The sequence below is a fragment of the Cricetulus griseus genome, chromosome 3 (genome assembly GCF_003668045.3).
Source record: "Cricetulus griseus strain 17A/GY chromosome 3, alternate assembly CriGri-PICRH-1.0, whole genome shotgun sequence".
In the NCBI taxonomy this organism is placed as follows: Eukaryota; Metazoa; Chordata; class Mammalia; order Rodentia; family Cricetidae; genus Cricetulus; species Cricetulus griseus.
The window spans coordinates 216,465,975-216,479,022 of NC_048596.1; the positions used below are offsets into that span (position 1 = coordinate 216,465,975).

The window sequence follows — 13,048 nt, forward strand, 5'->3', positions numbered from 1 at the left end:
AAAGTTATCCCTGCATGGAAGTCTGGAGATGTCATTCTGTGAAGCTGTGAAGCTGTGTAGGTGAAGCCTGGATGGTGTTAGTGACTCCAAAGATAGCAGAATCATGGGGTACCTGCTAAGGAAAGCGTCAGACTCAGTATGAAACCAATGAGAGAGAGAGAGACAGAGACAGAGACAGAGACAGAGACAGAGACACAGAGAGAGGAGAGACACATAGACACACACACATACACACAAACACACAGAGAGGGGGGAGACAGACACACAGAGAGGAGACAGACACACAGAGAGACAGACACACACTCACACAGAGGGGGGGAGAGACAGACACACAGAGAGAAGAGACAGACAGAGAGAGAGAGAGAGAGGGAGGGAGGAAGAGGGAGAGGGAGGGAGAGGAGGGGAGGGAGAGAGAGAGAGGAAAGAGGTAGGCAACAGAGCTGGAAGGAGTTGGAGATCTGAAGATCCCTAGGCATCAGAAATGGGGATGCAGAATCTGGCGTTTGCCCTCCTGGGTTTGGGACTTGTTTTAGTGCAGTGTTTCCTCACTATGCTCTCCCCCTTATCCTTTTGGAATGGTAATGCATATTCTGTGCCATTGTACTCTGGGATTATGTGATCTACTTTTTGATCTTGAGTTTACAGGGGATTACATTGAGTCTCGGGAGAGACTTTAGACCTTGAACTTTTAAGCAGCCTTGAGATTATGAAAAGATTGTGGGAACTTCTGAAGTTGGACTGAATGAATTTTTGCAACATGATATGACTAAAAACCTATGGGAGCCAGAGAGTGAACTGTAGTGGTTTGAATAAGAATGGCCTCCTTAAGCTATCATATACTTGAAAGCTTAATCACCATGGAGTGGCACTATTTGGAAGATTTAGAAGGATTAGCAAATGTGACTTTGTTAAAGGAACTGTGCTACCAGGGATGGACTTCGAAATTTCAAAACCCATGGCAACTCCAGTTCTCTCTCACTGCCCAGGGATCAGCATGAAACTCTCAATTACTCCTCTAGCACTGTTCCTGCCATGCCTGCCACCATGCTCCCTGCCATGATGATAATAGACTAAGCCTCTGAAATTGTAAACAAATCCCAATTGAATGCTTTCTCTTATAAGAGTTGCTGTGGTCATGGTGTCTCTTCACAATAGTAGAACAGTGACTGACACATTTTATATGTTCTCAAAAGAAATACAGGGTTTAGATTGCTATCAGTATATCTGGTACACCTTAACATGACCCATTTCATATCTTAATGTCTTGAATATTTTATCTTCTTAACAGAATTCAAATGCCTCTGACATAGTTATGGTGTGTTCAGCATATTGATGTACAAGTTGCGAAAATTGCATTGTAGAAACTGAATTTCAAAAGAGTATGACACTTGCCTTTACTTAAAGTTCACCAGTATTAAATTTGTACATATATAGATATTTCTAATAAAAAGGATTTATTGCAAATGGCATCAAATATATGTGTTTGTTTTGTGGGAGCTTCTGTCTATAGACACTCATGTATTCTACTGTGTACCACATGTAAATAAACATTTTCTGAGTAAACAATGAGTGAGTTGAGCAGTGAGAGAGTGAAGAGCAGTCTGGCATCTACTTACATCACTTTCAACGATTTAACATGTATCACTCACTGCCAGGCAGCACAAAGCAAATGTGGTGTACTTACAAACCAGGTGTATTAGAATATACCAAAAAAATAAGGTCTGAGAAGAATCTGATGCACACACACACACACACACACACACACACACACACATATATATATATATATATATATATATATATATATACACATCAATACAAATCAAGTAATCAATACATACCATTATCAAAGTATCTGACGGTTGAATTTCTGGATACACTGGGATCAAAATTTGCCATTAAAGGTGCTATATACTGTGTGGCTGTTAGCATTCGATGTACAACTTCTCCAGTGTATATGAAACCTATAATGAGAAAACACGTAATTTGCTAAGAAAGATTGCCAAATAAAATTATAAGCAAAACAGCTATGATTCAATTGCAGTCATGTTTTGTGGGGACTTTAAAACAGGGAACGTACAAAGTGTCTTAATGTCTGATTAACAATACTTTTTTATTTCTGGATAGAGTAAAACTGCTCTTATAATTTTGTCAACATCCAGTAGAATTGCTTATCAGCAATCCAGGATGTGTATACTTTCAATAGTGCAGAGTGGCTATTACCTCAAAGCAAATATTAGGCTAAAAAAGTTCATCAAAGTAATAAGGAAAACCAAATCTTCCGTATTTCTATTATAATCTCCTATAACCTTAACACTTATTTATTATTTTTTTGTGGGCTTTGTTGTTCTGGCTGCTGTTGGCAGTGACAGGGACCAAACCCAAGACCTCACTCACACACAAGCTAAGGAAGCACTCTAGCACAGAACTACATCCTCAGTCTTGAGTTTTCCTAAAATGCAATCCCAGCATCTAAAAAAAAGAAAAAGACCATATTCTAAATGGCAGTGAATATTTCTACTCCTCTTTAGTTTGTTTGTTTGTTTGTTTTCTTGAAACAAGTTGAAAGGGAGCTAAATAACTCCATGATACAGCCTTCAAATTTCTCAGTTTGCCAAAGCCTTTATAATTCTCAGGTCATATCAAGAAGATGCAGCCTATTTATTTGTAGATAAGATGGTAAAATACTGACTACCTACAAATGCCCCTTCTCTGTGAGTTCTCAGCAGGTGCTTAGTGAGAGGCATTTACTGTGGGGGCCTTAGCCTTGAACTATCAATGGTTCTTGTTTTACATCCCTACCATGTTTACAATTATTCACACTGAGTTTATTCACACTGGGGCTTATGTACTTTGTGCAATATCCATGACAAATGTTAACCTTACACTGGCTTTTGATCTCCAAGGTCTTTATCTGCCTAAGAGAAGAGCCAGTTCAGGAAACACTTGCTAATTTTAGTATCAATCTAAAAAGACACAATCATGAGTAAACACAGAAATAAACCTGCACACACAATATTTTAAAGTTAAATTCAAAGTAAATGGTTAGTGGTGATGCCATTGGAATGTTCACATAATTATGACATTATTGGAGAGCTGAAACTCCTATAGATCACTATTTACAAGACCCAAGATATCTTGAAAAAACATTGTAATATTTAAACTTCAAACGGTATCCAATATTTTATCTCACAGTCCAAATAAAGATTTCATTGGAATATTGTGGTTTTCATGGTTTCAAGTGGTAAATTGTAATTTCTATGTAAGTCATTGCAAAATTAAATCTGTAGTTATTATTACATTTAATAAGATTTTAATATCAAAATGATAAATGATTCCTTTCTATTAGAAGAAAGAGAGCTGATATGATCTTTTCTTTTTATCATATTTCTCTCTAGATTTCCAGTCATTTCCTCATATGCACATCCTCATAATTATAAACATAAAGCACAGCCACTTTTCAGACCCTGTAATTAATTTTTTCTCGCTTTCACCATGATTCATTTACAATTTGTCATTAAAATAGACACAAAAAAATCTACAGATGAAACCTTGAAAGTAAACATTTTAATTAGACCATGAAGGAGCCCTTTCAGGAAGCATGAGTGCCGGGCAGTTGCTTTCTGACTCCACATTCTCTGTGTGGTGATGGATGACACTGCTTCACTGAGAGTGGAGCAAAGGAAGAGGAACTTCCATCATAACAGAAGCCATTTTCCAGATCTGTGCTAAAGCATAAGGAATTCTATGAACACACCTAGAGAATGCAGCCACACTCATGCTATCAGACACTTTGTTCACTTTTCTGTCACTTCTTTGGACTTACAGCTGACAGGTAGCATTGGTTTGTGTACATGAGATACACAGTAATGCTTTGATTCATACATGAATTTACAGTAATCAATACAAAGGTACTGTGTTATTCATTATCTTCAACTTTTACATTTGTTTGTAGTACACTGACTATATCTTCTTACTGTTTAGGTACCTCATTACTATTGGCGATCACTCTCCTGGGGCAGGCCTGCAGGATTTGTTTCTGTGGCATTGTATGAGCTCTCGTATCTTAACCTTCTCCTTATCTGGCTTTAGTTACTGCTATTAGGCTCTCACCAACTTCCAGATCAACTGTTTTAGATTCTACATATGTAACTTTTATTCATATTTAAAACAGGCACAATGTATGCATGTGCCCCTTACCATATTTCCACAGAGATGTGGCATGAATTTCTTTGCTTTCTACAGTCATACTTTCTCTGGCCTGAGTGTTTCCCAGACTTGCAAATTCCCATATTTTAAAGTAGTTTCAAATAATTCCCAAAGAATTAAGTAAACACATAGAAGAATTTGTTTATGGTAAGAAGTAGCGTTACAATTCCCTCTTCAGCAATTTTGCAACACTAAAATGAATCAGACCAGCAGGCAAGATGACTCAGTCGGTAAAGGTGCTTATTCTTAAGACTGGTGATCCAAATTGTATCCTTGGTAACCAAAGGTGTAAAGGAAAAAATGACTCCAGACAGTTGCCCCTATCAATGACATGAGCAGAGTACTATGTTGCCCAAGCACTCAAGTCCATGTGCACATGTGTACACACACACACACATACACACACACACACACACACACACTGAATAAATAAATGTGATACAAATAAATCAATTAAATAACTACCATTTACAAAATGAATTATAATTTCAGTTATGGGTGGCACTATGTTTGCTGCTACCTCAGAGAGTTGGAACATGACTGTGATGACTATTATTACCATTAAGATCAACTCTACAACACAAGGGAAGGATGCAACTCTGGCAGACTGATTTTTTCCTAATCCAGGGAATACTTTTGAATTTTTCTTGACTATACTGGAAACTCATTTCTATTAGTAATTCAAGTTAGTTTTAACTGAACAAGAATCAAAACGCTTGTTTTTAGCAAAAGCCTCTACTGCTTAGTTCCTTACCTTTAGATTTTAAAAATAACATTTCAGCAATGATATGGAATGAAGAAATATAAGTTCCCCAAATGCAGGGTACACTGACTTGGTTCTGGGTTGAGACTAGCTATGCAAATTAGCACAGCTAGTCTTCTGCAAATACCCATAGCTATGTAGACCATAACTTTAGGCCTTACTTCCTCTAACTTGTTGTCAAAGAAACAATATGCATTATATTGTTAATTTTACACAAGTCATGTTAAGCACAGCTTGAATCATGCTCACAGGCTTTCCTCCTGTGCGTGGCCTCTAGTTGTATGAATAATCTGATTTCAAATATGTAAACATCATCCACTAATTAAGTGAATCAGTCACAATAAATCTTTTTATGAACAAATGCCAGTCAATTATTATGTATCATTTTTGTTTTCTTTTTACATTTTAAAAACGTGTGGGTTGCCTGCACATGTGTCTATGCACCACTTATGAGCACTGCCTACAAAGGCCAGAAAAAGGTGTCACTATGATTAAGGTTACAAAGGATTGTAAGCCTACATGTGGGTACTCAGAATTGAACATGGTTCCTCTGGAAGATCAATCAGCCAGTGCTCTTAATCATTGAGTAATGACTCTAGTTCCTTTCTTTAAAATTTATTAGCCATATTTAGTAAACATACTATAACCATACCTATTAAACATATTTACATTGTACAAATAAAACAAACAATCAATAACTACACAGGCAGTTGATAATTATTCCGTTACATATTCACTTCATCTCTGCAAAAACTGGGAAGGGAATGATAGTAGCATTATTTTCATTTATTAAATACAATATTTAATAAAGCTAGGTTATTTACCAAAACCCCCAGGGCCATTAAAGGTCTTATGATTCCAAATTTCATGGGCTCTAGGACTGTTCTGAAATAACGTAAATCTAGCCTTACATCAAGTCCTGAAGAGATCAGAGAGTTAAATGGCATTCCTATTTACTTCTCTTGAGGTCATTTTTAAGACAACCACTCTGTGGGAACATTGACAGTTCTCACAGGCAAGTTTAAATGCCGTTAAATGGGAGTTGACAGACTACACACTCCCCTTCAGTGGATTTTAGTCCAAAAGAAGCAGTCAGAGGAGGAAAGATCTTTTCTCTCTGTAAATACCAGCATCTGTGCCATAGAGCAAAGGTGGGGCCACCTCAGCCCTGCTGTTTCTATTAAACTTCCAGATCCTCAATCTTTTAACTGTAGTTTCACAAACAAGTTTGATTCTTCTATAGCAATTCAATTTAGTGATAGAAGGCATTGCACCCAATTAGAGAATCTGCTTCATGGCCAACAAACTATTTCTTTGTGGTGTGACTAAATAACTAAACCTTCCTGTGCTTTGATTCCTTAATATCTGTTATATGGGAGAGTGTAGGGAGCCGTCCCTGCATTCTCCATTACAAGATGGCGCCTGCATCCGGCAGGCACCAAATGTAAACAAGATTATTGCGCAGGCGCTGGGTAATTTTCCATTCCTTGATCTCTGCCTATTCCGTGGCGTCATATGGCCGGATGAGCTACAGCCAATCATAGGGTGACACGTCCCAGGCGGCGGCTGCCAGCCTTTATTAGGGGACGGGATTCTTGGCTCAGGGTCTCCGCTCTGGGAAGCTTATGCTCTCCACTCTCAAGATGCATTAAAGCTTGTCTGCAGAAGGATCCGAGTGTCCCGTGTATGATTTCTTGCTGGCGAGGAATACAGAGCGGGCGCGGGACATATGGTGCTGAAACCCGGGAACTTGTTAACATCGCCGGCACCGCGGAGACCCCTCGAACGGGGCGGATTCAGAACTGCAGGATGGTAAATTCGGAGAGGTATGTTTTTTCTGGACTTTGGCTTAGGAATGTTGCTATTTTGGGAGGTTAATATAGAGGCTTCTATGCTTTTACTAGGAGCTATTTTGACTTTTCTCACTGTTGTAACAATCTTAAAGAAGTCCAGAATTACATATCAGAAACCGAATGTGGTGAGAGATGGGGCGCGCCTAACAATAAAATATAAGAAAAAAGGACCTCCCGGGATGTCTAGTGACAAGGGAGTGAATAATTTGTTAAGAAAAACAACAATAAATAAGAAAAAAGGACCTCCTGGGATGTCTACTGACAAGGGAGTGAATAATTTGTTAGATGATTCTGTAAATGAGATTAAAGCTTTAAATCTTGATAGCTCTGATGACTCTAAAAGCTCAGAAGATGAAGTCTTAAATACTGGGGAAACAGCTCAGCTAGATGAAAAAGAAACAAAAATGGAGGGAGAGAAAATATGGGATAACCAGTCACACCCCAGTAAATTTAAGAGACCTGTTAATCCAGCGGATGTACTTCCATCAGCACCCCCATTATTTGGTACCGACTCCTTTTTACCATTAAAGGAGCGGAGAAAATTACAGATGGCTTTCCCAGTCTTTGACAGGGGAAAAGGCCGCACATGTTATTCAAAACTTCTTAGAGGCCTGGGGTGCCTGGGAAAAGCCTCATATCCTAAAGATGCTCAAGTAATTTATGTATACTTGTTTTAAAATGTTCTATTTCCTGGTACGGCCATTTTGTAGCTGGTCACATGACTGACGGTAGCCATTTTGCTAAAGTTAAAAAAAGGATACTTAGACTGCCATCTTAACTAAAGGTGACCGCATGGAAATTAGAAGTACCATCTTAGAAACAAGTTTTTCAGTTAAGATTTAAAATGTTAATGCTTCTATATATTACAGAAAGACCTTAAGGGAATTTAAATTTCTTTTTAAAACCAGTTTTCAAATGTTTAATTTTATTAATGTTTTTACTTAAAGAGCTTCAATTTAGAATTATTCTTAAGCAAAGCCTGACAATGTAAAGTTCTTGTTTTGTAAAAGATGCTAATCTATTATGTTGGTAGCACACACCTTTAAGCTCAGGGTGTTGATGACACACGCCTTTAAATTGAGGGCGTTGGCGGCATACGCCTTTAATCCCAGCACTAGGGAGTAAGAGGCAGATGGATCTTTATGAATTCAAGGCCTGCCTGGTCTGGCAGATCGAATTCAAGGACAGGCTCCAAAGTCACAAAAAAAAAAAAAAACCTGCCTCAGAAAGAAGTTAAGCTACTGTTTAAGGAAGTTCAGCTGTATTACAGAAATAAGACTTTACCTAGCCACCTGTATGCTTCTTAAAAACAGATAATGGGCCGGCTTATACCTCTCAAAAGTTCCAGCACTTCTACAGACAGATGGAAATTACCCATCTAACTGGCCTACCTTATACAAGGCATTGTGGAACATGCCCATCACACACTTAAGTCTTATTTAATCAAACAAAAGGAGGGAATGGGAGCATCCTTACCCTCGGTGCCAAGAGTTGCAATATCCATGGCACTCTTTACCCTTAATTTTCTAAACACCGACGCTCAGGGCCATACAGCGGCCAAGCGTCATACCTCAGAACCTGAAAGGTCTAAGGAGATGGTAAAATGGAAAGATGTCTTAACTGGTCTTTGGAGAGGCCCGGATCCTATTCTCATAAGATCCAGGGGAGCGATATGTGTTTTTCCACAGGATGAAGAGAATCCCCTATGGATCCCGGAAAGACTCACCCGAAGAGCCTCTTTGGACCCTCAAAAGTCGGAACTCCACCCTCTCCCCGGGAGTTGAGAGCCGCTATTATCCAGATTAACTCCTGTCCTTGACGGAGGGACTGTCATCATGGATTGCTTCAGCTGTCTCCTATTTTAAGGAATGGGTGGAGGTGGGATTGTTTGGTGCAGCCGTTTGCTGCGGATTGATGTTGCTTCTCTGGCTGGTCTGTAGGCTCAGGGCTCAAACTAAGAGAGACAAGGTGGTTATCGCCCAAGCGCTTGTAGCTTTGGAACAAGGGGCTTCCACTGATATTTGGCTAACTATGCTTAAGCAATAGGCCGCTGGCCAGACAGCTCTTACACACCCGGAGCCTAGGCTCATTGCACAGGGTAGAATGCCTGGCTTGAGCAGCCCATGAGGGATGTCGAGCAAGGCATCGCACAGAGAGTTGCACAATATGCAGGCTTCTCTGGGAGGCATGTTGTCCTACATAAGGGTTGCCTGCCCTAGTCTCCCTTTCCCAGAAAAACGGCAGAGGACAGGTCGAGAGTGCTTCGGGTCAAGCTAACAGCCTAGTCGCGACTCCCGTACACAGTCTTAATGTTTGATTTTGGGAAGGTTCAACCTCTGCCTCTATCCCTCAACATTTGGGTGACCTATTTGCTTGTAAAAATATAAAGCCTTATCATTAATTAATAAAAAAGGGGGATCTGTAGGGAGCCGTCCCTGCATTCTCCATTACAAGATGGCGCCTGCATCCGGCAGGCACCAAATGTAAACAAGATTATTGCGCAGGCGCTGGGTAATTTTCCATTCCTTGATCTCTGCCTATTCCGTGGCGTCATATGGCCGGATGAGCTACAGCCAATCATAGGGTGACACGTCCCAGGCGGCGGCTGCCAGCCTTTATTAGGGGACGGGATTCTTGGCTCAGGGTCTCCGCTCTGGGAAGCTTATGCTCTCCACTCTCAAGATGCATTAAAGCTTGTCTGCAGAAGGATCCGAGTGTCCCGTGTATGATTTCTTGCTGGCGAGGAATACAGAGCGGGCGCGGGACAGGAGAGGGGTGCTGCTAGTTTATGAAAAGTGCTGAATATGACTGTTGCATGCAAAACATTGGAGCCAGGATGTAGTTCAGTGACAAAGAATCAACCTAGCATGGACAAGTTTTCCGTCAGTTGCCTGTAAAATGGGTGCAAGCAACACCTCCTTCCAACACGCAGACATACATACAGAAGGATAGGCACACACATGAAGAGGGTTGAAGAGAGGGAGGGAGGGGGAGACAGACAGACAGACAGACAGACAGACAGACAGACAGACAGACAGACAGAGACATAACACTGTGGGGTGTGGCAGGGGGAAGGGAGAAGGAAAGCTCTGCTGAAAGCCAACCAAATACTTAAATTTTTCTCTAATGTTTGTTAGAGATGGTTGTAAACTTATTCTGAGATGTCTATATAACTTTAAAATTGTGACTCAGGCCAAAATGTACAACACCTGTTTATATGCATCAATCCACTGAATTTTACCATAAGGCCAGAGACAGTAAAGTTCCTTAAAGTCCATAGTTCATGCACCCTTTCCTTCCATTCTGATGAAACAAGCACCTTGTAGGAATTCACAGCTATGCACAGAGCCAAACTCCTGGAATCCAGGTGTAGAGAGGGAGGAGTAATGAGCAAAGGGGTCAACACCATAGAAACAGCTGGTTTTAGCAAGTAGAAGCTCATGGACCTCAGTCTGACAGCTGGGGAACCAACATAGTACTGAACCAGTATCCCTGAACGTGGGTGTCAGTTGGGGGGCCTGGGAAGTCTATGTGGCCTCTGGCAGTGGAACCAGTATTTATCCCTCATGCAAGGGTGGGATTTGGGAGCTATTCCCATTGGAGGGTACTCTCTCAGCCTAGATACACTGGGGAGGACCTAAGTCCTTCCCTAAATGATGTGACAGACTTTGATGGACCCCCATGGGAGACCTTGCCTTCTCTGAGGAGTGGCTGAGGGGGGGGGTAGGTGGAGGGAATAAGAGGATGGGTGGGAGAGGGAACTGGGATTGGTATGTAAAATGAGATTGTTTTTTAATTTAAATAAAAATTAATTAAAAATATCAACCTCCTGTTGGGCAGCAAATAGTGTTGCCTTTAATTGGAAGTGTCATAGTGATAAAAGAAACATGAGGATACTGTTCCCCATGAAACACTTTATAAGCCTTTGATGTACAAAAGCTACAAAAAATTCTGGTTTATCATTTATTGGTTATTCTCTTTGACTCCTTAGGCAAGGTTGGAGTCAATCCATATGCCTGTAAGGCATCAAACGTTTGGAGTTCAAACTGCCTTTAGAGCACAAATTACAATGGCATAATATAGATGCCTCCATCAGCTTTATTAAGGACTGTGTATCTGTGATCTCTACTGGTTAATCAATGAGATCTGAAATTTATGTATTAGAATTAGGACAACGAATTTCTCATTCTGATTTCTCACTTTGCTCTAGTTCTGATCATGAGGACCTGAGTTGACCAAGGTGCTTGTAGTTGTTTTGTCAATTAGGCTGTGCTCACAGTGGACAAGTTGTTCAAAATAAAACAATAAATACTGAGCAAATTGCATCTACAGTTTTTCTTTTTCATTTAATAACTCAGTAAATTTCCACATTCTGTAAAGTATTGCATTTAAGACAAATGTTAGTTTGTAACTCACTCAGTCATTCAAATAAAACTGTGTGTGACAGCAATGGCTAATTTGGAAGTTAAAAGTCATGATTAATTATCTGGAAATGTGATTGTTTGCTAAGGACAACTGTACAATGATGTGTTTCTTATAACAGGCTTCCAGTATACAGATACTGTGGTGCACGAGAAGAATACAGGTTTCTACTTGCAACCTAGACGGTTAATAAACATATTCTGAAATTCAGATGGGGTTATTAACCACAGGATCCTCAGAAGGAACCTATAATAATGTGAATCATCAAATATTTTCCATTTATAGTTTCATCAGTTTTCAAGTTAATGCTTAGTAATAATGTATTATGTATGAAAATATATCCCTGTATTTCTCCCCAACAATCTACAATATCACCAAATACTTCACTTTAATTTCTAACAGCTGTCAAAGTAAAACATATCAAATACATTTCATAAATTTAAAGACTTTATCTGTTAAAACTCATAGAGTCCTTCACTGAATTGGTTTAAGACACCATTGGGTATTACGAAGTTCTAAAAGTCCATTTCCTTGGTGGGAGAGGGACACAGCTGACAATGTAGTTGTGCACCCTAAAACTGTATTTATAACTATATTTATGAAGTTGCCATTATCAGGATTATGCTGAAAATATAAAGTAGATCATCCCAACTTGGAAGAATGGTCAGTAGATGAAGTGGATAGATGAAGACATGAAGATAGACAAAAATAACAATACCTTCATCCATTTTCATTTTGGACTAAAAACAAAATTGGTGACTTTACGTTTTCTTTTTGTATCTTGTTTGCCAAATAAATCAATGTAACTTGCAAGAGATGAGGCATGCTAATTTCTCACAGTAACTGTTACCAGCTTGCTGTCTCCTACCTTCTTGAGTACTTCTGGTAATCTTGGACTTCCCCACATGGCGTCACTCATGCAGCACACTGTGAAGGAAAGTGCCCCAAAGTAGTACAATATACAGAGCATGTGGCTCTTGATAGAGGCGCTGAACTGTTTTTGTTGTTTTTAAAAGTTTTTTGACCATCACATTTATCTCTTTTCTTCAGGAATATGCAGGTGATAACACAAAAGCCAAAAGCCTTCCCCATGTGATGGGAACATGATAGCAGCAAAAATGCAGAATAGGAGCTTCTGGTTCTCTTCCATACCCAAAACTGTACTCAACTGACCACAGCAGGGAAATGCCTTCATAAGAGCAATGAAGTCCAGGAGAGAGATTACAGGCCATGGGCAAAAAGCAGAACAAAGAATAAGCAAACAAACAGAACCAGGAAAACAACAGGAAGGGCAGACTCATGTTATTTGTCCTTGCCTTCCTTAGACCAACCCTAAATGGAGAGAAGTGACCACTCATCCCCCACAGAGACCCAATCATCAAGCTGAAACCATGATGAGCACTCAGCTCTAACAGAAAACGCTTATCAGGCTGATCATGTGAGGAGCACTCGGCTTTGATACAGACCCTGCTATTATTCTTACCCTGTGAACCATCATTAAGTCTGGTCCTACCAAACCAGATTCTAGGCTACTTCCTAAGTGTCAGGTTCCAGTCTAATCAATGTAGTTCCAATGTTTCCTTCCTGAGCACAAGTTTAGCTGCTATGGACCCGGGTTACAGGATGTTTTCCCCCATGCTTTAGATCAACTCTAATGAAACTAGTACCCAGGTTCCTCTTAGTAGACATTGGAACCAGGCCAAACTGACAAATCCCAGATCCAGGCATTGATTCATACAATGAGATTTCATGTCTGTGATGATGGCATCCAGTCCAATGTGTCCATGGTGAGCAGGCTCTT

General features: G+C 40.0%; 1 protein-coding gene across 3 annotated transcripts in view; it reads right to left on the reverse strand.

The window, feature by feature from the left end:
- Plxdc2 (plexin domain containing 2) overlaps positions 1–13,048 on the reverse strand; it is a 401,026-nt gene that overhangs the window by 118,619 nt on the left and 269,359 nt on the right. For all 3 annotated transcript variants that reach the window (XM_035442807.1, XM_035442806.1, XM_035442805.1), the window contains one exon: positions 1,842–1,964. In XM_035442807.1, the coding sequence (XP_035298698.1) occupies positions 1,842–1,964 (123 nt within the window). The remainder of the gene's footprint in view (positions 1–1,841; positions 1,965–13,048) is intronic.